The sequence below is a fragment of the Madurella fahalii genome (assembly GCF_045866475.1).
Source record: "Madurella fahalii IFM 68171 DNA, scaffold_5, whole genome shotgun sequence".
NCBI classification, from domain to species: Eukaryota; Fungi; Ascomycota; class Sordariomycetes; order Sordariales; genus Madurella; species Madurella fahalii.
This window is the reverse complement of record NW_027263975.1, coordinates 2014766-2040499: the sequence shown is the minus strand read 5'-3', so window position 1 is coordinate 2040499 and position 25734 is coordinate 2014766. Positions and strand designations below refer to the sequence as shown.

Sequence of the window (25734 nt, the reverse complement as noted above, 5' to 3'; positions counted from 1 at the left end):
CTACTCCCGCTGCGGATCTTTGGTCGGGGCTGGTCGTTCAAGAAGACCACCAATATCTACACGAGACCGCTCCTCTCGAGCTTGGTACCGCGGCGGCTCTAGTGGCTGCGGCGTGCCCGCGGGTGGGCTTCTTATGCGCGGCAGTGGCAGCAGCTGGTATTCTGCCACCTGGGTTGGGGGACGACTTGTTGGATGTACCTCGCTCCTAGGTGTCTGGTATGGGCTGGGGGAGGCGGGGTATTCGGGTCTGCCGGGCGACGTTGCGTACGTTGGTGGAAGACCGGGACTCCGCCCTGCCGACATGTGCGGCGGCCCACCGACCATCAGAGGCTGCCTAGGTTCGTACCCGACATCTCCTAGTCTAGATTGTCTCGGGTCAAACGTCGCCGAGAGTGGTGTTGGTTGTGAGTAATGCTGCAGCGGCGTCTCGTACGAGTACGCCGGATCTCTTATACTCGGTGATGGAGTCGGATACAGCGGCCGAGGTCCCCGATTCAACAGGAGTACCACAAAGTATATCGAGTTCTCTTTGGCAAGCCCTGCGCGGATTGGGATCAAATGCCCCTGCCCATCATCGCCCACGAAGTTGAAAGTGTCTAGCCAGGGAAGAGAGTACCTCAACACCTCTTCTGGAGTGAAGCCAAGACTTTGCATCACTGTCTCGCCGCGCCCACTACTGAACACGGGTGGCAGGTATTTCGGATCGGTTCTGGCTTGCTCCTCCTGCGCTTGACGTTCGACTCTCGCGGCCTTTGTCCGGTCCTCGGCCGTGAGCACATCCGCAAGCTTCAGACCCGTCACTGAGGCCCGTCTAATTGCGCTCAGGAACGACGGTGATGCTTTTGAAAATTCGAGGTTCATCGTCAGGAAGGCAACCGGTTCCTCAGAAGCTCTCGCGGTAGTCATCGACAAGGGAGGCGGGTAGATGTTTGCATCGGATGGCAAACCGCGCTCGGGAAACCTCGGTGCGATCGACTCGGCTGGCTGAGATTTCAGCACGCGATACGACTGAGTTCGTCGAAGATTGTCATCGTAAACCATACCCAGCGATGGACCTGGACCATATGCCGACGACAACGGCCTCCGCATGGCCGCTGTGGCGCTTCCAAATCCTGAGGCATCATATTTCGGCTGGCTGTCGTCTCGTAACCGGGGTCTGCCACGTTTCTTGTGCTGCACGTCGACGCATGCCTGCTCCTTGTTGGTACTCTTACACCTCGAACAGGGACGCTGCTCTATCAGCAAGTTAGCAAATCAACCGCGAGATGATGTATTCTGACTTTGGGCGCGTCGCGAAACGGTGCAAGGATCACTCGATCTCCAGGAAGCACCACTAATCGCGAGTGGTAACCGCTACTTGCAGCCATAATTTCCCTTCAAACCCCCGCTCCCTTACGGCGCGCCAATGTCAGTCCACGGCCCAACTTTTCCATGTTCAGTGAACAGACGCGAAGATCAGTGGCCTTCCACGCCCCTTTGGCCGCTGCGTGTTGATGCGCCAAAATGGCTAAAATACAGGGGCGAATACAAGTGTCCGAACCGCTGATCTGCGGGAATCCCACCACACCTCAAGGGCAGCGGGCCGGCTTGCCGCAGGATCAGACATCCGCCTCGCAGAAGCGAGCCGGCCGGGCTAGCGTTAAGATTCCACGCGTGGAGAACATCAACGCCAGGTCCAGCAGCCCGCGCAGTCCGGGCCCAAAGCACGGAAAGATATGGAACCCGCTTGGGAACCTCCACCTGTTCCTGCAGCCTGATGGCTCAGTGGCCCAGGCCCAAAATGGTAGGCCAATGAGCCGTCTCAACTTGAGTATCTCGGCCAAGGTCAAATTGCCCTGCGGCTTTATCGCGTCACACTTTGGTGCTTGGCGCCGTTGAATGCCGCACCTAAAACGTCCCCGGAATTGCTTGACAATATGATGTCAATTAATTCCACAGATTCTAGCCGCGGCGCCCGCAGCGTCAGTGCCGCCTGCTGCAGCCTGGTTTCCCACAATGTTTTATATTTGAAGAAAGATGGGCTGGGTACGTACCGTCACACCTATCGGACGTTAGCACGGCTTTCTTCTGTGTCATTAGAGGCGACAGGACGGGGCATACGAACCTGAGATGAGCCTTTTTGCAAGGCACGCATGCTGATGCTACATGTCCCTTGGTCTTCCTTTGCGGTTTGAGTGGCGTGTTAAGGAGTGGCTCCTGTAGCGAATGATGTATTGGTGTAGCATAACTTTGTGGAGCGGGTGGTGGTCCGGGTTGACTTGCGGCAGCCCCAGATCCAGGGATTGGCAGGTACGGCGCTGGCTGTGCGGCGACCTGACTGAGTTGCTGTGGGTAGTGTAGTGGCCTTGTTGCCGATCCTTCGAGACGGGGAAGGGCGTACTGGGCCTGTTCCGGCGTAGCTGAAAAGACGGGGCGGGAGAGGCCTGCAGCTCCCGTCAGCGTCCTCTCCTCGCCCTGTGTCGCCGGGATGCCGCGGTACACATCCTGGGTAGTGGCTTGATACGCCCCCTGAGTCCGTTCGGCAACCTCCTGGCTGGTTTTAGGGGGGAGCGGTGGAGATCCCGACATGGGCGGAGACGGATAGCTCCCCAGACGAGCAGCACCCCCGGAGCCTGCTCTTGTCCGTGTCAAGTCGAGGCAAAAGCGAGTCGGGTCTGATATGCCTCGACGTTGGCCGAAAGACGTCCAGGAATCGTCGTTTCGATGGCCGAGAGCCCGCATGGGGGACGTGTCGCTCGGGCCGGTGATAGGACCGGATGCCTCGATAGTCTCCCGAACAGCGCCAACAGGGCCCCACTCAACAAGGCGGTCTCAACGAGGTCTCCACCAAAGGAGACAAGCTTCCGGACCGTACCCCAGGCGCGGAAACGACGACCGACATCACCCGATGCGGCGGCCGGGGCGATAATGCTGGCTTGTTCGGCAATAAACCCAGATGCTCCCGCTTCTGACCACGCGGATGAGAAGTTGACTCTTCTCCTGTCGAGGGATCGGTAGGCCGGAAAAGGGGGCGCCTCGTACGAGTAAAGTGGAAGCTCGGGCGGAGCGGTCAGTGGGGGTCTCCCTATAATGTGAAGGCTTGGGACGTCGTCGAGATACACCTGCAGTGGCTTAAGTGCTTTGCTCTGCACCACTCAGATGCGGCCGAACAGGGCCAGCCAGTTGGTAGAGGAGGAAGAGTCGGGCCGCAGTACAAGACTCTAGGTCGGACAAGATGCTGCAATGCGATCACTGCTCAGTGATCTTGGCGGACCAGCAAGTGCCACGGCATGTAGTTGTGTTCGTGTGATGGCGAAGCTACCGGAGAGCTGCAGTCCCGTCCCGTTCACACTCAGTCAGTCTCGCAGGACATGGGGAGGGGGTAACTCTGGGTCGAGCAGAGCGGCAACCTAAAGCTTGGGTAGCTGGCAAAGGCGCTGTCCCGTCTATGTCGATGTTCGTACGCTCTGCCAGGTTTTCATGGCTGGGCAAGCGAAGCAATCTGTCAAGGCTCGAGGAAGGGATTTGGTGTCAGTGGCACTTGGTGGTTTTTGTGCGACTTAAAGACAACGGCGCAATTGGGGATGGGGCCCGGATGGAGCAAGGATAGCCGTAGGTCAGGGCACCCTGGGCAGGTGTGGCCATGGATGGCTGCAAATCGAAGGGTAGGCCACAATGCCAGCCAGGCCCCCCGGTCAACAACCCCCCCAGTCGCCTTCTCCAAGTGCATCCAAAGCGGGTTGTGCCAGGGACGGAGCACAGACTACACGACACCTGGAGCCAGGCCAGTCAAGCTTGTCCCCACAACGAGAGGGAAAAGGGAATGGACGTCCAGGCCTGGGACGCCTCCCTACCATTGCGGTTAATGACCGACAGTTGGGTGTGTGAGTGAACCAGTGCCGTTGCAGAGAGCGGGACCTGCTGGGGGCAGCCCAGGGAATGCAGACAGCCCTGGAGACGGCGTTCCTCTATTGGGTGCTGGGCAGCGACGCGGGACCGTTTCGTGTGCAGGGAGATGGTGTAAGCCAGGTCCAGCACAATTTTATCTCGCACGTCCGCCGAGATGTCCGTGTCCTGTGTCGTGTCAGTATCAGTGCCCCGGCAGCGGCACCGACAGCCAGGACGGATGCACAACGGCGGGGGTTCTCCAACTCGAACATGCTACCTATGCCCGAATGTCGCCGATATGATGGGAGGTGGAGCCGGGTCGATGATCTTGATCCGCAAAGATGGCCGCCGATACACTAAAGTACACTAGGTACTCGGCAATCAGGGAGTGAAGCCCAGCGTGGAAGGCCAAGCCGGCGGGGGGGCGCGGCACTGCGACAAATTAGTGTCATCGCAGGTCTGAAGCTGCGAGCGCAAGCGAGAGTAAGGCGGAGGATAACAACACGTTAGCCCTTCGCGGGGGAGTGCAGCAAGCCTGCAGGTGTTGATGACGTCTCAGGCGAACAGCAACGAAGAAGGGGAAAAAAAGAATAAAAAAAAAAAAAATTAATGCGACAGTGCATGAGCACCTCACCCTTCGTCTTTCGATCGTGCGGCTTCATGTTGCTCACAGGCCGATCTCAACCTGCATTCTCAACTGAATTTTGCTGCGGACGAAATCTTATGATCAACAGCGCCTTCCTCCAGCATTGCTGGGCTCCCAAGCCCGGTTTAACCGTGAAGGAAAGAACACTGGCAGTGTCCGAGAATGGAAGGAACCCCCAAGCTTGTTGGGGTATGCCGACAAGCACAAGTGCCCCTGACGGGGAAGAGGCGGTTCCTGAGTCGGTAACTTACATTACATACAATCAGTACATGGTACGTTACATGCAGCTGGAAGATCCACGACCAGGTTTCTCAGTGACACCCTTTCAAGCCAGATAGCTACGCAGTATGACTGCTCAACAACTACTGACGAACGCCACATCCAACCACAACTACCCTTTACCTGATTACCATGTAAATACATACCTAAGGCACCTTATCCTTCGAGCCCGAGGTCTACGGTCAAACACCCGTTCTAGGCCCCGGAAATCCACGCAGTAGGGCAGTAGTACTCCCGCGGCGCACCCGGAACTTTGACCGTTTTTTGGGGTTGACACTAGCTACCTGGAGACAACCCCGCCCTCTTCGTCTATTCGGCAGGCAGATCCCATATTCTGCCGTACTATCTCCAGTCGGAATGATGGCACCCAAGGGGCGGCCCAGCAGGTAGTGCGTGCGCTATGCACCTAACCGCCTGCCGGCGCAGTCTCCCCGGATTCTAGTTCGGTCGGTGATTGGCCCAGATGGAGAATTTGGCCGGAGGCTCCAACCGGCCTATTTGTCGCGACAACAGACGGAGCAAACTGCAGATCAACGTCTTCGCCATAGTGTTGGCTTAACATTTGCGCCGTATCCGCATGCCTCAGAAACGAGCAGTTTCCAGCGCCCGTCTCGCACAAAAGGCACCCGCACACTTCAATTTTCAATCCGCGAGAGCCGAGCCACTTCGGCACTCAGACCAAGGTACCTTGGCTGACCTGGCACCTCGCGGTAGTTTGCAAGCGACAACCAAGTGGCGTCAAACCGGAAGGCAATCCGTGGCAGCTGCATCATCCCCCTTCATAACTGTCTCCCACGCCGCCGGCCGATCTTATTGGGCCGTATTGCTAGACAATACTGTCCGCATATTGCCACGCTTGGTCGTCGTGGGTAGGCGGCGCATCATCAACGTCTTGGGTACGCAGCATTGTCTCCTGCGAGAGCCGCGGATTGGTAGCGGACACCAAACCGACACTATCCGCATTAACAGCCCTCCGGCGCGAGATTCGTTGGATGGCTAATTACGAATTTGGACACCTGGATTGGCCACCTGCCTGCGTCTCTGTTGGGCCGCGACTTACACAACAAGCCTAAGGCTTAACTGCCTAGTTTAGGGTGTGGCATCTGGCAGGCCATGGGGGCGGGCCACGGGGGCGGGCCATGATCCCGGGCATTAGCGACGCTGCTATAGGTACTTCCAATGTTCCCACGGATGCCGTGTGGTCACCCACGCCAATTTTCAGCTGCGATGAGGCGTCTCGTGCGCCGGGTACGTATTGTTGCAGCGCCATGCGTCTTGCCTCACCCGTTTTCCATGGCCAACAAGGCGACGCTGACGGCTAGCCCTAAGCGACGGTGATAGCGAGCCGGGGACTTTCGTATTCTGTACATATACCACCCGGGGGCTAACTAGTTTGGTTTGGAAGTGGATGCTTTTGTGAAGATTTGCAGCCTCAGCGCCTAGCCATGAGCAGGCTCGTCTGATGTTGCTTACGTGACATTGTCGATCCCGTCCCTTCGACCAAAGCCGTCCAACCCGGCAGCTGTTCATGCGCGCTCTGAGTCTTACGGAACAGCAAGCACATGCGAGTGAGTCAAGTCTGGAAGCGAGCTGTTTAGAGTTTGAATCAGCTTACGCCGGTCGGGGACTGCCCAGGTATGCAGAGGCCGGTTGCCAGGTCTTCTTCGCATGAGCCTGTTCGCATGTAAGTCCCGAAATGGCAATTGCACTAGAGTTTACTCACGCAGCACGAAAAGGCACTAATAATGGCCTTAGGACCGGTGTATTTACGTACGGCTCTGTACGGAATAGTGTACATATGATCTCCCCACCGTCACAAAATTTCCGAGAGCAACCAGGCGGGTCGGGTTCCGGGACACAACGTCGGACCCATCGCAATATCTAACCAGTTACGGCATGCACTTTGATGAGAGTTCCATAGCTGCCTTGTGTATACAGTAAACTCGGGACCTTGAATAAAAGTCGCAGGTGCCTTGTACAAAAATGAAAATCAAAACAAATGATTTTTTTTTTTTTACACCCAAAAAAATAAGGCAGAAAGAAAAGACCTTTCGGTACCTCAAGTAGGAGAAACGAGGCTCAGCATTGGCTGTTACACAGCGCAAACGTGGGCACCATTAACTCATGGCACGGAGGCAGGTCTCGCCATCACACGCATGAGTGCGGCGGGGGGGGAAAGGGCATGGTTCATCCCATGTGAAGCCGTGTTCCGGCTCATTTTGAAAGGCGGAAGATCGCCCCAGCACGCGCACAAATTGTGGGCACGCATGCCGCCATGGTGATGATGACCTTGGCGCCCGGGTTGCTTTTCCCAACAGAAGACATCCATGTTAAATTGGAGCATGACGTGACAGCGCTTGGCTCGAGGTTGCTTCGAGGCCCGCCGGTGCCAACTATTTAAAACCCCTCAGGCCTTGCTATGGCGTGTTTCCCTCTTGGGTCTGGTGAGACAAGTTCGTGGGCTTGCCCGCAACCGTGACATCGCGCCTCGCTCTTGGTCGATCCTGGCCGTGGAGCAAGGGACCGTCCAAGCGCCTACGAGATTTAATCAGATCCCATGTCGCATCCTTGGCTGAAATCCAGATAAGACGACGGCAAGATCACCCTTTAGCCCTTAAAATTGGGCCAATATAGGCCAGGGTGACAAGGAGCGTTGTGTGGCCCATCCGCCCGCCTCGACTACCTGCTCGCGGAGCCTTCCGCAACAACACAGCCAACGCCCGAGACCCGACAAGCTCCAGCTGATGGCTCGTCTGTGCGACGGCGGCTTGATCCGGCTGCAGGAAACCGTGGTAGACAAGCAACACCCTCTTTCATCCTTCAAAGATGCATTCTTCGGCTGCTCCTAGTGGTAACGGCCGAGCCAAGTCGTACTTTTGCCAGTGGGATGCCAACATCAGACATCAGACTCTGGCGCCATTGCTGTCAGAACGGTCTGGCCCGCCCAGCGACAAGTCTGCGACGGAATGAAGTAAAAGCGTCCCTGGCGCGAATCGTCGCCATTCGAGGTTGATCAAACGGCGCATCCGTGTCAATCAACCATGCACGAATGCGCAGGGACCGTTTCGAGAACGTAACCGCAATGCCATGCTGTCGGCTTGACCGCTTGTCTAATATGGTTTTTTCCTTTTTTTACTTTTTTTTTCCGTCCTGCCTTAAGGGACCAGCCGCTTCTTCGCGTATTCCTGTCCCGTCCCGTCTGCTTGCATGGGCGGAGGTTGTCGGTCGTCGAGACAGCTTCGCATCCCGATCTCTCACTGGCTCCCCACGGATAACGCTTCACACCAATCAGCAAGCTTCCCGCTCGCCGAGCCCGCCCAGACAGGCGTCGAGAGGTTACGTTCGGGGAACGCAGGGGCCACTACAGTACCCTGGTTCGCCTGGGCACGTCGCCGAGAAACCGAAAAAAAAAAAAAAAAAGAAAAAAAAAGAAAAAGAGGGGAGAGGAATGGTATTCACTACCGCTCCTCTCTCGCCGGCTGTCACTGCTACAATAGACAATGTCTAGATGTATGCGAACGCGCGCTCCAAGTCGCTTTCCCGTAATTCTTATCGTTACTCGTTTTCTCAGGACGGTGGCGATGGTTGCTCTTCGTCCCGTTGCAGGTAATTTCGTACCGTTTCCTCTCCAGTTCTACCCTAAGTATTATTCAGTACTTGCCAAGGCGATGGCGGAAGCTACAGGGGGCCAACCCCGGTTCTTGCTGTGCTGCAGGTTCTGAGTTGCTTTTTCCCGCCATCGTCGGTTCGCAGCCCGGTCCAAGTGCTGGTTTGCCAGTCGATGCCTCGTCAACAAACACCCGCTCGACTCGAATTTGCCTCTTGTCACGTACGAGTATGTACCCCACACACGCTCTGCTGCCGCAGCTGCCGCATAATTAAAACTGGACCCCGGTCCATCAACGGCTCGTTTTGGCAAACCGCTATGTCGTAACAGGGCCAAACGGGCAAGCGCCTTGCAGGGCGATCACTTACGGGCCAACGTCCGATCTTCCCTCAGCACCATGCAGCGTACGTATGTATATGTACTGTGCTGTACCTTGTACATACCTTGTGCATCTCGAGTCAGCTGCTCAAGGCCTCTCTGTCCAATAGGCCAAGATACATTTATGTATCGCGTTGAGGCCAGTGCAGCGCGAAGCGCAGTTACGATATGGGGCTGCCCATTTCCCTTGCTCCCATCCTCGTGGGCCAAGGAATCTTCCCGTCACCGGCCGCCAGCGCGGCCCTCTCCGGATGTAAGCCCCTCTTTTTCCTTTCGGGTGCTCATGGCCCGGGACGTTGACACGTTGTGGCCCAAATGGAAGTGCAAGGGTCGGAAAAAAAAAGGAAAAAGGAAAAGAAGAAGCATGGCCGGAGGACCGACGAGGACCAAGCAGGGTGCATGAGCCTAGCTGTCTCTTTCCCCCATAGGCCATCAGCGAAATTGTGGCCCATGAAGCAGGCAGTTCATCAAAGCTCAAGTGCTAGCTCTCATTCGTCCGAGACCTGTTGTCAGCGCTCCGCTTGGATGGACTGGTGGGTGAATACTATTTACCGGCGAGTTGGGAACTGCAGTCCACACATACTGGTAGGGGATCAGCCATGGCCCTGGCGCTATTGCTACTCTGCAAGTTTCTGGGGTTTGGGGGGAGCAATTCCGGTACCTCCCCGGGCCTTGACGCGATCCCGCTCTGGGGCTCCCGCATTCCGTGCAGCTGCCTCTTTTGCCTCCCTTCTGCTCTTATCTGACGGGGGGGAAGGGTTACCTAAAAGGCGTCATCACCGTGGTATTTCCTACGTTAGCCCGAACAAGGAAATGCCAGGCATCACAATTGTACTGTATTGTACTGTACTGTACAGTAATCACATCGCCGAGCGAATGCGGAGCGCACAAGCCCTCGAGATGTGATCGACGCCGCAAAAACCGAGTTAACAGAACAAGGGTCCCCGCTGTCTTCGGACGAGCTTTGTCGGCTCTGGCAACTCAGACGACACGGACACGGACACGGACACGGACGTGGATGTGAATGCCACTGGGACAGAACACCGCGAGCGATGCACGCACAGATGTACCCAAATACAGTACCCACCGCGTCGAGACGGGACGGTAAAAGATCAGACGAAAAAAGCCACAGGATGCAAAACCCCAGCATCCCAGCATCCCATTGTTCTTTGTGCCTTGGATCCTGGGCCGTGGTACGGCGGGAAGCGTTGTCATGATTCTGGTAGCGAGAGAACTGCATCCGCGATCCTTACTTGCAGCGCCTTCTTGTTCTTCTTCTTGTTCTTCCACCTTGACCTTCTTTTCCTTCACCCCACCACTTTTGTTTCCTCTCTTCCCCCTTTTTTTTTAAAAAAAAAAAAAAAATTCTCGCCGGTCTTTTGTCCCAGAACCCTCAATCACGCATCCATGCCTCTTTTAACATTGCTGTGTGAGTTACGCACATAATCCCGCACGCCAAGAATGCCCGTGCCTGTCAACCCTTTTATCACGGGGGCGGGGTCTCTAGGGGTGCATTAGGTGGGTAGGATGAGGTCCGCCTGCTGCCCCTGAGTGATATCATTGATCAGATCAAGTAGGCACGAAACTGCCCTCCTCAACTGCTCAGATCATGCTGGCCATGGATGCTGAGGAAAATTTGGGACGAACACCCAATGCATGATCTACCCTGCTATGCCAGTACTGTACAAGCATTGGGCCGATCTCGTTCGGGACTTGGTACATGGTGTACATTCACACCACTCGCTACCACGGCCCGCTACAGTGGTATATGCATTACTCCCCCGGGGGGCGATCTTACTCTCTGGGCATGGGCTTTGATCGGAGACGCTCTGGGCCGGAGATATTATTGGCGTACCGGGCCGAGCGGTCCCAACTCACCAGTTTTATCTCCACATACACTGTACACTATTTTTGCCATCTCCCGTCGTCGCTAATCCCCCGAAACGGGGAGGACGGGGGATTCGTTCCAAGTCCTTTAATCTCGGCTTTTTATTTTATTTCACTTTTATTTTAATTTTTCCCGTTCTATTCTCGTCATGGCACCTGGGGACCCGGCCTTTAAGACATGCTCGTCAGGGGGGTTAAACTTCTTAGGCTTTGAATTCACGGAAGGAATGCTGCCGACGGAACTTTGCCCTTCTGTCGGTATGGGACACAGCTCGGTTGCTGCTTACCAGTACATCTTCCGGCTCTGGCAGTGGAGCTACGGATGCAGCCAGGCGCATCCCGTCTGATGTAGGCCGTAGGCTATTTCGCGCATGCTGGTTGTATCTATGTGCAGGCCGAAGTAGCATAGCTCCTTCGGCGAGATCCGAAGACCGGACGGTTGGCTCCGCCAAGGTTCATTACCACGTCAAGCTGTGCTTTAAGGATCACTAGCGGGTAGTGATCTTGGACAAGCCATCTATCGACTGGGAAGGGGAACCTTGAAGATCTTTTCCCCGGAGCTTCCGATTTCACGGATACACCAAGTAGTAGTTGTGCTAGAGAGCTGCCTGTCGCACCGGCTATGGGCTCGCCCTACCGGTCCCAAAGGCAAGGGAGGCCGCTCAGATTGTTTGCGAGCCGAAGCTACAGCGGTGCACTGACCCCAGCTTAGTTAGTATTCTACGGCAGTTTCGCGAGAGTAATAGCTAACTAGTTGTACACGATCACTCAATGATCGACACGAAACTGGGGGGGGGGGGGGGGGGGGGTCCTTATCGTGCGCCCGTCTGCGGAGCGGTGGTATGTACGAATGAAGAAATACGATAGTGCCTAGGACGTTATCACTCCTGTAGATTCGTGGCGTCAAGAGCCCAATGTCCGCATTCAACATGAATCGCGTTGCAATGCAGGGGAAACGAGATAGATCTTGCTGTGCTCCCTTTGTGCCATCACCCTAGAATGGGGAGTGTCACACCGCGCTAAGGTACGCCAGGCAGACAACAGGAAGCAGAGGGAGGGAAACAGAGGGATGACTTAATTTCTGCGTCCTCCTTCATAAACAACCGGTATCACCAAGATGCAGGCCTGTGCAACCTCAAGCACAGCACCCAGGTCAAGAAAAACCGTCAGTCCGGGTTTTCCTACTCGAATCGTAGCATAGAACTTTGGTCGATACCCGCCTTCGGAACCGCAGAACTCCCTCTCCGTCCCAGTTCGTGTAGTATCACAGGCTGGATACACGCTGGTGCTCCTCTATAACAATTGACTAACGGCAGCTAAAAATAGGAAGGGGGGAAAGGAGAGGTAAAAAAGCGAAGGATAAAAAGAAAGAAAGAAAAAGGCACCGACACCAGCTTTTGAGGTGCAAAGTGCACCGCACCATCTCAACATAGATACCGGGGCAGCACAGCCAGTTAGTCCCACCCACCGATCGAGTCATCTGAATAGATAATCAACTACGCAGAATAGGCGAAGGGTAGCGGTATAGAATAATTCCAGGGAGGTTGGGCAACTAGTGGGCCCAGCATGGTGTCGAACCGGTTGATTGAAGCACAAGATCCGTTTGTGTCTCTGGTTGTCTCCTAGGAATAACCCGCAGCACAACAAAAAGCAAACAGGGTAGAAAAGAGTATGGTCTATAACACCTGCCACGGGTCGCTCAAGTCCTCGACTCACCGCTCAAACGGACGCCTAAATTAAGGGGCCGACGGGGGGGAGACGGCGGGAACGGGTATAGCAAGCAAAGAAAGCATGGAGCAAACGGAATAGCTATATGGACCCGTTGGACCAATGAATGCAACCGACCGACGCTATGGGAGGAGAGAGAATACAACTAACTACATGTAGGCTATGCAATCCTTCGACCTAACAAGATGAAACATGCGACTAAAAAGCAACGCTCAACTACCCTTCCAACTTCGCCCCTGGCAGGAGCAGTTTGGCTTCACGGGACCGAGACATGCGCGCGTAAATACGTCCTACAAGGGCGAGGGGAAGCGGTCAAGCAGTGCAAGCTGCATCGGCGGCGGCTGCCGTGAGCTACACTGCGCCGAGGTAGTGTAACCGAACCGCTGCCGCCTGCCATGTATCACAGCAGCCTGCGTCTTTGCGGGCAACCTCCAGGAAAGAATGGCGCAAATAGGGAACAGGGAGAAAATCTTCCTTGCCCTACTCTACAGCCGACTCTGTACGCGGGGATATTCCTGCTCGCCGGGCCACTGGCCGTCAGGCCAGACGTGACGAATCGCTTCCCAGATATGGCTGTTGGCGCTCTGGTTAGCACCCACGCCACTCTTTCCATGATAGAATGAGAACGGAGAATTTACCTGACGTGGATAATCTCGAGCCCGTCCTTGACCTCCTGCGGCAGGTCCTTAACATCCTTGCGGTTCTGCGCCGGTAGCAACACCGTCTTGACACCGGCTCGGAGGGCTCCGATTAGTTTCTCCTTGATCCCCCCGACCGCTGTGATGCGACCGCGCAGCGAAATTTCGCCCTGTGATTTCGTGCAGCGCGGAACGGTTAGCTGCATTCGATCCCAGACTATGCAAAGTTTGAGGCACAAAAGGACCAACAGACTAGGACAGAGAACCAAAGAGAGGGGGAAGGGAATAAACCCACCGTCATGGCCATGGTAGGTGGCACCGCTCGTCCAGAAAACAACGAAATCAGCGCCACCGCCTGGGCGATCCCGCTACTAGGCCCGTCTTTGGGAATAGATCCCGAAGGGCAATGCACATGTATGCTCCTGTCCTTCATGATATTTTCAGTCGGGCTCTGCGTCAGGCCCAGCTCGTACGCATGTGCCTTGACCCAGGTCAGGGCCACCTCAACGCTCTCCTTGAGGACGTCCCCGAGCTTGCCCGTCAGCTGTACGGTGCCCGTGCCCGGCATGTCGGCCACCTCGATGAAGAGGATACTGCCATTGCCGCCAGAGCTGTACGCGACCAGCCCCGTGACAATGCCGGGCCGGCTCGTCTTCTCAGCGATCTCCTCCTCGAACTTCTCGATGCCAAGGAACCGCTCCAGGTCATCTACGGTTAGGCGAGGGTTGTACTTTTCCGGCTGCCCTGCGTCCTTGGCGTCGGCGAACTCGACTGCCTTGCCGCGAAGGACCGAAGAGATCTCGCGCTCGAGGTTGCGGACTCCGGCCTCGCGTGTGTATGACTCGATGATCTTCGAGACGACCTCCTCTGTAAAGATGACTTGGTCGTCGCTGAGCCCGTTCACTCGGATCTGCTTGGGCACCAGGTGCTGCATAGCAATGTGCCGCTTCTCGAGCGTAGTGTAGCCGGGGATGTGGATCGTCTCCATCCGGTCAAGCAGTGGCGGCGGGATGGTGTCCAGACTGTTTGCCGTGGCGATGAACATAACCTTGCTAAGATCGATGGGGACGTTGACGTAGTGGTCTGTGAAGCTGTGGTTCTGCTCTGGGTCGAGCACCTCGAGCATCGCTGCCGATGGATCGCCGTGGACGCTGGAGCCGCCAACCTTGTCGATCTCGTCTAGCAGGAAGACGGGGTTCGCCACACCGACCTTTTTCAGGCCCTGCACGATCAAGCCAGGCATGGCGGCCACGTAGGTGCGCCGATGGCCGCGGATCTCGGCTTCATCCCTCACGCCGCCCAGCGAGATACGATGGAACTTCCTTCCAAGCGCAGTGGCGACCGACCGCGCAAGACTTGTCTTGCCCACCCCGGGAGGCCCAACGAGCAGGAGAATAGGCGATTTGTCGACCATGCGTTTGCTCCTCAGGACTTCGAGTTTCGCCGTGTTGGCCTTGATCTTGTCTTCCGTGGTGGAGTCCGAGGGGGCAGCTTCAGCGTTATCATCATCCTTTGCCTCTGCCGCACCCATCTCTTCCTCAGCCTTCTTGATCTGCGAATCGACATCGTCGTTGATAGACTGCTTCAGCCTGAGGACCGCAAGGTATTCGAGCAGGCGCTTCTTGACCTTTTCAAGCCCGTAGTGGTCGTCATCGAGCTGCTTCCGCGCCGTGCTTAGCGTCTGAGGACCTAGGCGGTCGTCTGTTGTTACCGTCCAGGGGATCTCGGCCAGCGTCTCGAGGTAGGTCCTCGTGACGGCATATTCGGCCTGCGCAGGGTGGATCTTCTTGAGCCGCTTAATTTCCCTATCGGCAACCTTGGCCGCCTCAGGAGACAACTTGGCCGCTTCGAGTCGCTTCTCCAGTTCCTCAATCTCGTTGGGCTCGTGCTCGTCCTCCGGGTTCCCGCCCAGCTCGCCCGAGAACCCCGGCGGTGAGAAAGGCATGCCCGTTCCCGACCTGGTAATTTTTACGGGCGGCCTCGTCTTATTGGTTATCCTCATCTTTTCAATTTCATTCTTAGTCGAATCGGAATCGATGAAGGGTACCGTTGTAGTGCTGATAGTCGTGATCTTCATGTTGTTCTTGATAGTACCCACCTGACGGTCGAGCAGTTCAACCACCTTAGCAACTCGTTCGGTGACATCTGATAGGGCCAGCACCTGAAGTTTCTCCTCGTACGAGCATTCAACGATGTTAGCCATGAAGTCAGCGAGGGCGCCTGGCTGCTTCTGCCTCGTGATGAAAAGGTCGAGCCGGCGGGCGAGCAAAGGCGACAGGCCAGGCGCGCCGCTGGACCGCGGGAGGATGGCCGACAACCTAAGTATGGCGACAAACTCCCTGGACAGGAGCTTCAGGTGCTGGAAGAGTTCCTCGAGCGTCGAGTCTGGACGGGCGACGTCGTCGGGGCACGAGGCCACCCTGCCCTCGAGGTACGCCTTGTCGTTGTAGATCTTTTCCACCTTGACGCGTACCACGCCCTCAACAAGCAGTGTAAACTCGCCAGTTCCGCGGCCCTCGACACCCGTTATCTTTGCGGCAACGCCCCAGCCGAAGAGGTCTCCCTTGGATGCCTTGGCCGGATCGACGTCTCCGCGATCGGGGCTGACAGCTGTCTCCCCATTTTGAATCAGGAGCTCGCCTTTCGAGCCCAGGAAAGGTGAGGCGAGGGGAACGCAGGCAATCGGGACCGTGTCGATGCGTCCGTTGGGCGTTTTGGAAGCAGCACGTGTGTAAACAGCAGCAAGCAGCGAAGCGATGTCGGGGCGGTTCGATGAAACGGCGATACGTTGGACGACACCCGGCAAGAGGACACTCCCCCGAGGGAGTGGAATGATTGGGAGCGTCGCCGTCTGTGTCCGAGCCATGGGGGTCGCGGTTCGAACGAGGCGGATTAGCGGATTGCAACTGCGGGATTGCAGGTGGAAACGGTGACGGTTTTGGCCTCGAGTTGACGCCGAGACTTGATTCGGTACGGGGCGTATACTCCTCGTGTTAGCGCACGAGGTTAGGCAACGAACGAGCGTAGGGCGCGTGCAGCTCGCATCTAGGTATTTATCGATGAACGGTTCGAGACGGGACTAATTATTCCCACCATCGAACTGCATCGAACACTCCTGAAGAAGGCGGTTGGCAACTGGCGGTTGGCTAGTTGTTCATCGGCGTCGGTCGTCGGCGAGCGTGGGCTTCTGCCGAGGCTAACGCGTGCAACCCCCTCCCCAATCAGGCGCATCTAGTGGCAAGCTCAGCGGATGCAGTACTGTACAGTACATAGCGTAGTGGCTGCCACTAGCCCCTGCCCCCGGCAAGATTCCGGTTACCGGCAGGAAACCTCTTGGAATGCCCGGCATCGCTCGTAATTGCCAAGGTCGAGGCGTTCCGGCCCGCTAATAATTGGCAGGGGACGGGTGTCGATGCCGCACTCCACAGCGTTTTTATGTAGCAAGCATATCCATCATGTGATAATGTAGCTAGCAACTTGAATTCAGCTGCTCATCCGCAATAGCCACTTGAAGCTCCCATATCGGGAGGAGACACTTGTCAGTCTCGACGTATCAAGTAGGGATAACTATCACGGAGAAACAGCACAAACGGACAACTCAGTGGCCGGACCACTGCATTCAACGGAAAGTATTGCGTTGACATGCCGCAAACACCTCACCTGCCTCATTATCTATGATACAATGGTGCGTACATCTTTGCAGGGCGCGCGCTCGACGAAAGCCGGGCATGGGGTACTATCATCAGACATCGTGACCGGTAATATCCACCATACAAATGCGAACAGAGAAAAAGAAAAGAAAAGAAAATAATAAAAAAAGGAAGGAAAAAAAACAAAAGTTCTCCTCTCGCTTGCCACGCGCTTTACAGTGATCTCACATGCCCTCACGTTTCACCACCCTCGATCCTCAACATAGATTAAACAAAATATTCACATCATCATAACAAGTCATATCCCCGGCGTCTGCGGCCTCTGCACCTGACCTAGAAGTGTCCCCGGTACTTTCGGCATCGCCGTTACCTGGCCCTGCGACTGCGGTGGCGATGACACCGACACCGATAAGGCAGGCTGCTGCTGCTGCTGCTGTTGTTGCTGTTGTTGCGGCTGGAACGGAAACCCGCCGTCGCGCGACCTTCCGCTTGTCATCCCGCGCATCTTAGACCTAGTGCCCTGTCCCAGCGGGCGGATCATATTCTCTAAAAAGAAAGACCCACCCTCGCCGTTAGCCGTGTTGGGGCGCTCATCGTCGCCGTCTGAGAAGATGTCCTCTGCAAACTCGTCATCCGATGTCAGGTCGCCAGCCAGCTGCATGTGGTACGACGCCGGCGCCGACGGAGAGGTGATGGACCGCGCGTGGAGGCCGGGGCGGTTGGGCGGGGTTATGGTCGTGGTGATGGCTGAGGGCGGACTGCCGATGCTGAAGGCACCGGGATTCATCGTGTTGCCAGGGCCCCCTCCTTCGCGCGACATGAAAGTCGGTCTGTCTGCAAAGCCGTTCTGGAACGACATGTTGCTGTTGCTATTCGACGCCTGGTGCAGGATGGGTAGGATCTGCTCGTCGTAGAGCTGAGCGCCCGACTCGAACGTGTCTGGCGAGAACTCGGTGATGGTCCGTGACGACCGCCCGTCGCTTGGCGGGCTCGTCGACAGGTCATCGAAGAAGTCGTCCAGGCTGTCGAGCTTGGAGAAGAGGTCTCCCATCGGCGCCTCGCCCCGCCCGTCGTCCGACATCATTGTGTCCGCCCGGTCCGAGCCGGGGAAATACCCGTAGGGGAACTCGTCCGTGTGGAACTCGACTTCGGGCGTCGGTGTCGCCGGGGGAGCGAGGCCCTCGTCGCTCTGGCACATGTAGAAGGCTGCATGGATATTGGCACGGGTCGATTCTGTCTTCCGAGCGGGCATCGGGATGGCCCATCCCGACGCTTCCGGGATGCCGAACAGACTCTGCGTGCGCTCGTACTCTTTCCGAACCGCCTTCGATGTTGGCCGCGTCATGCTCATGCGGAGATGATGCTTGTCCATCGGCGACCCGGGCATGGTCATGATGTTGTCCAGCACCTCCAGCGCCTCCATGCAGTACTCTGTCTGCAGCAGTCGCAGGAGCGGCGAGATCATGTCTGACCCGTGGCTGGCAATCTCTGCCTTTTTCATGTCCACGTCTGGTATGATTACCCCCAGGATCTGCATCGTTTTGATCTTGACCCACGAAGTCGCATTTGTGAGGAAGCCCATCAGCATGGTGACCATGCGCAAGTCTAGCGCCGGCAGAAAGCGTTCCCGGAGTGCCGCAAACATCTGCGCGACGAATTCATTTCCCGACAAATACTTAGAGGCCAGATAATTATCCAAGACTGCTGCCATGCTCGTCAGACCGTACTCATCTGCAAGCGCCATGAGCGTCTCGGCTGTCTGCACCACACCGCGGTCGAACATCTTCTGGTCGATGGCGTGCAAGAACAGGGGGAGGTTGGCGATGGCGGTGAAGAATAAGCGGCTCTCATCGCCCACCAAGGCGTCGTTGGGTAGCCGTATAAGCTTTTCCAACGTGTTTAGAGTCAAGTCAAGGCACTTCGACGACCGCAAGCCCTTGTACAGCAGCGGTTGTAGTCCCTCAAAGGGCCCGTCCCACTTGGAGGGTCGCCCATCGTACAGCAGCCGCCGCACCGTTGGGGACTGGAAGTCAAGCTTATTTAGGAACTCGTTGAGCATCTCGACAGCCTCGAGGAACTCGCACTCATTTATCGATTCGAGGCAGGCGCATGTGGTCCAGAAAAGCTGCGGAAGCGCGAGAAGCTTGTCGGCATCGAGCTTCAGGATCAGTGTTTTCAGTGTAGTGAGTATCTCCATCGAAAAAGTCTGAATCTCGGTGTCCTCATCCGCGATCGTGTTGGACAGGCGGGCGAGCATATCTCCGAGCATGTACTGGTCCAGCGACGTCAAGATGCACCTGAAGATCTGGAACGATCGGCAAGCGAGGTGCCTGACGGGGCACGAAGTCGCCCAGGTGAGTGAGAGCCTGCCCCACTGGTCTTTTATCCCGGGGAAAGTAAGCTCGAAGGTCTTGACCACCTCGGCTGTCAGATGCTCCATACTGGGAGGCACTTTGCTCTCATGGCCATCGGCCTTGCCGTTGCTGTCCTCATAGCCCCACACAACGGACCTATCATGGCGACGGATGGAGTCGATCAGGCTCTCTATCCACTTCCTTGTTGCTGTCGGCGTGTCATCGTCGAGCCTCGAAATCACAAGCTCGTGGATGAGGTGCACCAGCATTTCACGCGCTTGCTCTTGAACGAGGGGCGTGTAGTGGTCCCAGAGGACCGTGACTACCTGTAGAAGGACAGGGACGTTATCGGCAACAAGGCTGACGGGCGCCACCATGAGGTCCACAAGCAAGATGAGCGAGAGTTGACCGAGGGAAAAGCCCGCTTGCTTGGTCCCGACAGGGAGAGCTTCCGAAAGGTCTGCGCAGTACGGCAGTAAGTTGATGTCCGGAGGGGGGGGGACTGCCTCGCGCTTCTCGTTGGGCACCATGGCCTTGGGAGTGATCTGAAGCAGCAAAAACTCGACTACCCTGTTACCCGGCATGCTGTTCGTGCTGGCGAGGAAGACGACGATTTGTTTGGCGTACTCGACAAAGTTCTGCTCTCTCCGTTCCAGGCACAGAGACATGATGAAATCCAGAATGAGCCGCACGTTCCCGGGATGCGGCCCCGTTGCCAGCGCTTGCCAAAGCGCTTGAACTTCGTTGTGGAGCGCGGCGCTGGATTTTATGGTGATTTCGAGCAGGTTGGCCAAGAGCACGTACGACTGCGCGATCGGTCCTCCGTTGGGGTCGACCTTGAGCTCAACAGCTTGGATCCAGGGGAGAATGACGGCGATTACATTGCGCTGCGCGGCAGCCTGCTGTTCTTTGAAATAGGAGGTAAACTCGGAAAAGATGTGGAACGCCAACTCGGTATGCTGTTTCGCCAGTCTTTTGGAAATCTCGAACTGCGCGAGTTTGTAAACTGCCTTGGTCTTGTCCGAGATGCTGATGTCGAAATCCTGGATCTTGGAACTCCGCGACTGTGGCTGCCGTTCCTCAAGCGCCCTTAGGAGATGGGCCGACTTGGATCTGACGGCGCTCTGGTCGTTGCCCAGCATGAAGAGGCATAGACCGAGGAGCTTCCAGAAGGGGCACGGGTACCCGTGATGCTCCAAGAGCACCTCGGTCACCACGGTAAAGTAGCTCTCTAGCACTTTGGGCCCTTCGGCCAGATAGCATTTTAAGACGCAGTGATCAAGCAGGGAAGGGTATTCTTGGTTGTGCACGATCAGGTTCTTCAGCGCCCTCCTGCCAATGGTGTTCATGCGATCGCTGCCCGAATTGAAAATCCGCTCGATCCAGTTCAACATCCGTCGGACATCGAACTGAAGGGACGCGCCGCTCTCGGTGCTGACGCTGATAGGCCCTCCGCAAAGAGTCGCCATGGCGCTGAGAGCAGCCGTGCGTAGGTTCCGCTTCTCAATCTCCATTGCTGCCGTCAGGGTCCCGCGCTCGCCTGCAGCCTTTTGATCAATGACTGACTGTCGCATGTTGTCCTCTCTCTGCCGAATCTCGGACTGGTTGGGGGAGTAGCCACACCATTCCTCCATCAATGCAAACGCGGATTTCCTCGCCTCAAATGTCATCCACCGAGATGGATCTTTTGTCCGGTTGATGCCTTCAAAGAGCTCCTCCATGAGTCCGCAGTAGTGGCGTCTCAGTCTATGGAACTCCCAGTCCATTTGCACTTCGCCATCCATTAGGAAGAGTTTCATATCCTTCGCGTACGCCACCAGGTTATTCAGAACCCAATCGTCCTGGTATACCTGAGGTTCTCGCAAAAAATGCGACGTTAGTTTGTACACGTGGGTGATCTCAGTTCGCAGGATGTCCATCTTGCGGTTCCGGCGCGGGCTGCTGTTCGTTCGCTGGTGAATGCGTTGCCGAGCATCGTCGTTACAGCGCGAGACGTGCCCCTGAAGCTCCTCAAGGAGCGTGCGGTAGATGTGAATGTTTATAGAGCCCATGGCGATGACTACCGCCTCCCTGATGGGAGCAGAGGAGACGGAGAGCATTGGATTCAGATACTTGAAGAGTGTCCTTGCAGACCCAATCTTCTCAGCCGCTGACGATGACTTGGACCCCTTCCGGCCGTGCTGGCCATTCTGTGCCCCGCTGACATTGGCAGTACCGGGGTCCGCGAGAGTTGTGCAAGCAAAGACAAGATACAACTTCCACTGCTCTATGACGACCTCGGGTTGAGTAGTTGGCGTCTTACTCGTCAGGCGAGCACTACCACCGTCCGCGTAGTAATACTGGCCCCGCAGCTCACGCGGCGGTTCAGAAAGAACGGTAATGACTTTGTAGAGCTGAAGTATCCGTTCGCAGATCAGATCCCGACTAAGGGTGATGGCGAAGGGGCACTTGTCAAACGCGATGCGGATAAAGTTGGGGAAGATCTTGAACCACAAAGTCGTGTCGTACGACATGTCGCTGCTGCAAAGCTCAATCAGAGCCCCCTGGCTGTTGGTGTTTTGCATGCCTCGCTGCAACCTGCTGCGTTCGGCCACCGAGAGCTGTTCGTCATTGAAGCTCATGACCTGCATCGAGTCATTCTCGAGAATGTCTATGAGCCTCGGGGTATCCTTCTCTCGGCCGCTCGGCTTTCTCAGAACCGCATCGAACTCGGTGATCAACCGGAGTACATTGACGGCATAGTACCGGACGCGCCGAGACTGGGAACAGAGGAAGAATAAACCGTGCGCCTCCACCTGGTCGACTTCTGCCCATACACTCGACAGATCAAGCTTGATGCCTCTCTTGTCGGCTCCATTAGCCTCTCCCTTCTCATCGGCGGCAGTCTTGGTTTTCTGTTTGATTTCTTCGATCCAGATGTGGAGGAGCTCGATGTATAACATCAATGTTTTCTCGATGTGCCCTGGGCCCAGCATGCCGCCGTCCGACATGGTCGAGTAACGATCATCGAAGTTAAAGATGAAGCGCGCGAAACCCATCGTTACCTGATGAGCGTGAGACTGACGGGCGATTGCCTTGAGGGACTGCGCCGAAGACTCTGCAATGTTGGACTGGACATGCGCTGTTCCCGTGCAGAGAAGGTTGATCAGCGTGTTGAACGGTATGTCCGGTGAGAGACAGCGCGGGAGCGCTTGGACAGCTACATGGAGCAATTCATAGAAGGCCTGCTTCTGTTCCTGGGGGGTCGGGTGATCATCCCTCCGCGAGAAATTGAAGGTGTCGGCAATGGGCGTCTTGGGCCCCGGACTATTGAACTTTTCCGGCTTTTCAAACTTTTCAAACTTCTCGTCCAGGGCTGCCTGGCCGCCAAATGTGTTGTCACAGATGATAGTTATTTTTCCGAGTATCTCACAGAACCTGACGTAGTAGTCTCGGACACTGTCGCTAAGCGTCGAAACCATTACCGGCCTGGAGAGTTCGCCCCCCGACAAGGCAGCCCATGCCACCGATGGGGCACCACGTGGAGAGCCAAAAACGGGCGAGGTCGGTGGTGCACGTTCATGGGGAGACGATGGTGCATAGGACTGCGGAAAAGGGGGTTTGCCCTTGTCGCCCTTCTCTACATCTGACATGATGGTCAGGAAAGCTCGGATGCCCACAACCATCTTGTCCGGATCAAGTTGCTCAACCTTAAGTTCCTTATTGGAGGTGAAGACGTCGGCATTGATTAGGGGGAAGACGATTGTCCGGAAGCAGTATTCTGGGTGCTTATACCCGATGAACCTGATGATCTGAATGAGGGGGTCAATGACGGCAGTATCCGTGGCACTAAACGTTCTCTTGGGGTTGGGCAGGACCAATTTTAAGACTTCGTCCAGCTTCCTCGTCATACCCGAGGAGCTGTCGTTTGTGCGGTAGAGGTAGGTCCAGACAAGCCTCGAGATAACCTGCAAACAGAGCGGCCTGGTAAGGCGGTCTTTGACCCGCGGCTGAAGGGGATATATCAACTGCAACCATTGGCTGACGAAGGTGTCGGGAGGCGAAACGCAGAGCATCGTGGCCGTCAAGGGGAACGTGTACTGCCAATGCCGCGGTTTGACAAACATCTGTGCTAACCGGGGCCCAACCGTGGCCAGTACTTCGCTCCATCTCGGGTGCGCAATATCACTGTTGGTGGCCGTGGCAGCTATGGGGAGTAGGAGCATCTCGAGCACCTGACAAAAGGCCGATTTTACCTTGGGTCCGTGGGACCGGCTGAAGAGCTTCCCGAGCGAGGCCATAAAGTCGCAGGAGCGGTCCCAGGCCTCCGCCGGAGCCGTCTTGATCCGAAGGTGCTTCATGCCGCCCAATACGAGCTCCATCCTGTTCTCGATATCTCGAGACGCGGATGTGGGGCTCTTGGCCGCCAGCTCCTGCAACGAGCGGTCCAGATCGGCGATGAAGCGGTCGGTGACAGTGGAGAAGCTTATTTCACTCATGGCGCCCATGAGCTGGGCGAAGAGGTTCCAGTTGGACAGCTTTAGCGGTGATATCATCAGTTGCTCCGTCTCGGAGTTCTTGAGCTGCCCGAAGATGATGTTCTCGAGTTTTTCCTCCATTTCCGGCGTGATGGACGCGAGGGTACTCTGTGTCATAACTTCGAGCAGGACGCGGCAGAGCACATATATGGAGACGGTTGAACGACGCTCGGCCTGGGCAACGTATTCTTGCTTCGCAGCCAGCGACATGTGCCCGCCGGCGAGGCCCTCGGAGGTAGCGCCGCCAGGAGTGGGCTGCAGAGGTTCCGTGTTACGTCTCTGCAGCGGGCCAGGGGGAGGGTAGATGCGTGATTGCTGAAGCTGGGTTCGGGCTTCGTTGGCAGCATCGCTCTTACTCTTCCTCCAGAGCATCATGAAGTCGATCAGCGGCTTAGGCTTCTGCTTGGCAATGCGTCCCAGGGCCACGATGAGCTTGTCGAAAGCGGGGTCAACACCAGGGCCGCATATCTTCTCAACCTGGGGCTCTGGGTCAAATGGCACCGTGATGCATTCGTTGAGCTTTTCCTCTGCCTGCGCGACAAAGGAGGTGAACAGGACGTGAAGCGCATACTCGCCGACTGTTTTCTGCTCGTCCCTATGATGACGGGACGAGTGCGAGTGGTGATGGGCATGATCACGTCGCGCCTTGCCGCTCTGCCGCCTCTCTAGCTTTCCGCGAACCGGGTTCTGTCTCGAGGCATCACCCGCAGCAGCTGACGAGCTCCTCTCGGGAACATTTGACATCAAGGCGAGCGTCGTCCCCGAGAGAGCAGTGGCAGGGCGCGATGCCAACGCGGCATCAGCCTCCAATCTCGGGAATCCATGCATCTCGGCCCTGTCGTGGGTGAGACCGGCGCCGGCTGCGGCAATCATTTGCGGACTAAGGGGGCTGGAGGTCGAACTGGCAAGGCTTCCATTCCTCGAATGGTGGATCCCTATGCCATGGACAATCGATGTCTGCCTGTGATGTCCGTACGAAGACGCTTTTGGGTCAACCACTCGCTCGATCACGGCCCCGATGGCGCCGCGCGACAATGGCGCATGAGTCCGGGCTTGGGGAAGCTGTCCGGTGAGGTGGGGACGTTGGAGTTTCTCGATGGACGACTCGCGCGAATGGGCAACGCTTCTAGAGCCGAGGGTCGCGGGCCGTATCGTCTGCTGCCAATCCTCATCCTCCTCGTCTAGTCGAGAGACAGTGCGGGGCGAGAACTTCAATGGCTCGTGGTCCGGCAACGTCGTCTGGGACGGAGCTGCTCTAGTCAGCTTTTCATCTCTTCATGTGGTACGCTGCTGAAACAAAACAAAGTCGCCACGGCCCGAATCTTAAGATGCGCCGTTGCAGATAGCTCAAGTGGAGTGCGGTTAAAACCGGGGCGGAGACGGAGAATGGGGCGGGCGCGTAGTCGCGGCAAGCCCCCGTGCCTGACGACCCAACTTCACACATAGAGCGAGAAGCGAAGGAGAGGAGGAGAAACCGGACGATAAACCAAAAACTCACCCATTGTACAGAAGCCACGGCTTGCATGGTCTGCTCCGACGGTATGCAATGTAGCCGCGTATTGACAGCAGCTGTACGAAAATAGTCACAAAAGACGCCGATGAGGTCCAGACGAGCGGATCCAGTCCCGCTGCAAGGGCGCTTTCAGGGCACAACGGCGCACCAGATTACGGTCTTCTGAAACGCAGCCAATGAGGAGCAAGCTAGCCCGTCCTCAAGTCAGGGACACGATGCCTCAGTCGGCCAATCAGCTATGGAGGCCCTTCCAAACCCCACTTTTGGTTCGAAGCCAGAGGACCGTGTTATCCGACGGAGAGTACTTCACCTAGGTGAGATGGTGAGAGGATCCCTGTCTCGGGGTATGAGAACAGCGCCTTGGTCACGGCGAACACAGCACGGCACATGCGAGCCAACAACACCTCCTATAGACCCTAACAGCTGTTACAGCAAGACGCTGACCGGCATAGCTGTCTGCGTTCACAAGCCTGAACCAGCGAGAACGGCGCACCTATGGTTTCTTCTCTGTACTCAATCTCGAGACGAAGACGCCATCAGCCCCGGTCAGTAATGCAAGGGAAACCACTCTCTTTATGTCATCGCTTCTCAGCCTCTTCCGCCCTGGCGGGTCAGGTCGACGCAGCCAAACAGAGCCCCACAATGTCCCTTGCAGTCCAACCCGAGGGAG

The 25734-nt window shown here is 56.5% G+C and overlaps 3 protein-coding genes across 3 annotated transcripts; all 3 read right to left on the bottom strand.

Annotated features, from left to right (window-relative positions):
• MFIFM68171_09182 (Zn(2)-C6 fungal-type domain-containing protein) lies at window positions 1-2721 on the bottom strand (the record flags this gene model as incomplete). The annotated part of the gene is made up of 2 exons (XM_071064601.1): window positions 1-1216; window positions 2105-2721. The coding sequence occupies 2 exons, from the start codon at window positions 2719-2721 to the stop codon at window positions 1-3; spliced, it is 1833 nt and encodes a 610-aa protein (XP_070920702.1).
• A 10156-nt stretch (window positions 2722-12877) lies between these two features.
• On the bottom strand, window positions 12878-15896 carry MFIFM68171_09181 (uncharacterized protein; the record flags this gene model as incomplete). Its single annotated transcript, XM_071064600.1, has 3 exons — window positions 12878-12965; window positions 13031-13200; window positions 13326-15896. 3 exons carry the CDS (start codon window positions 15894-15896, stop codon window positions 12878-12880), a joined length of 2829 nt encoding a protein of 942 aa, XP_070920701.1.
• A 1082-nt stretch (window positions 15897-16978) lies between these two features.
• TAO3 (Cell morphoproteinsis protein PAG1) lies at window positions 16979-25076 on the bottom strand (the record flags this gene model as incomplete). The annotated part of the gene is made up of 2 exons (XM_071064599.1): window positions 16979-24790; window positions 25050-25076. The coding sequence occupies 2 exons, from the start codon at window positions 25074-25076 to the stop codon at window positions 16979-16981; spliced, it is 7839 nt and encodes a 2612-aa protein (XP_070920700.1).
• Between the last annotated feature and the right edge of the window lie 658 nt (window positions 25077-25734).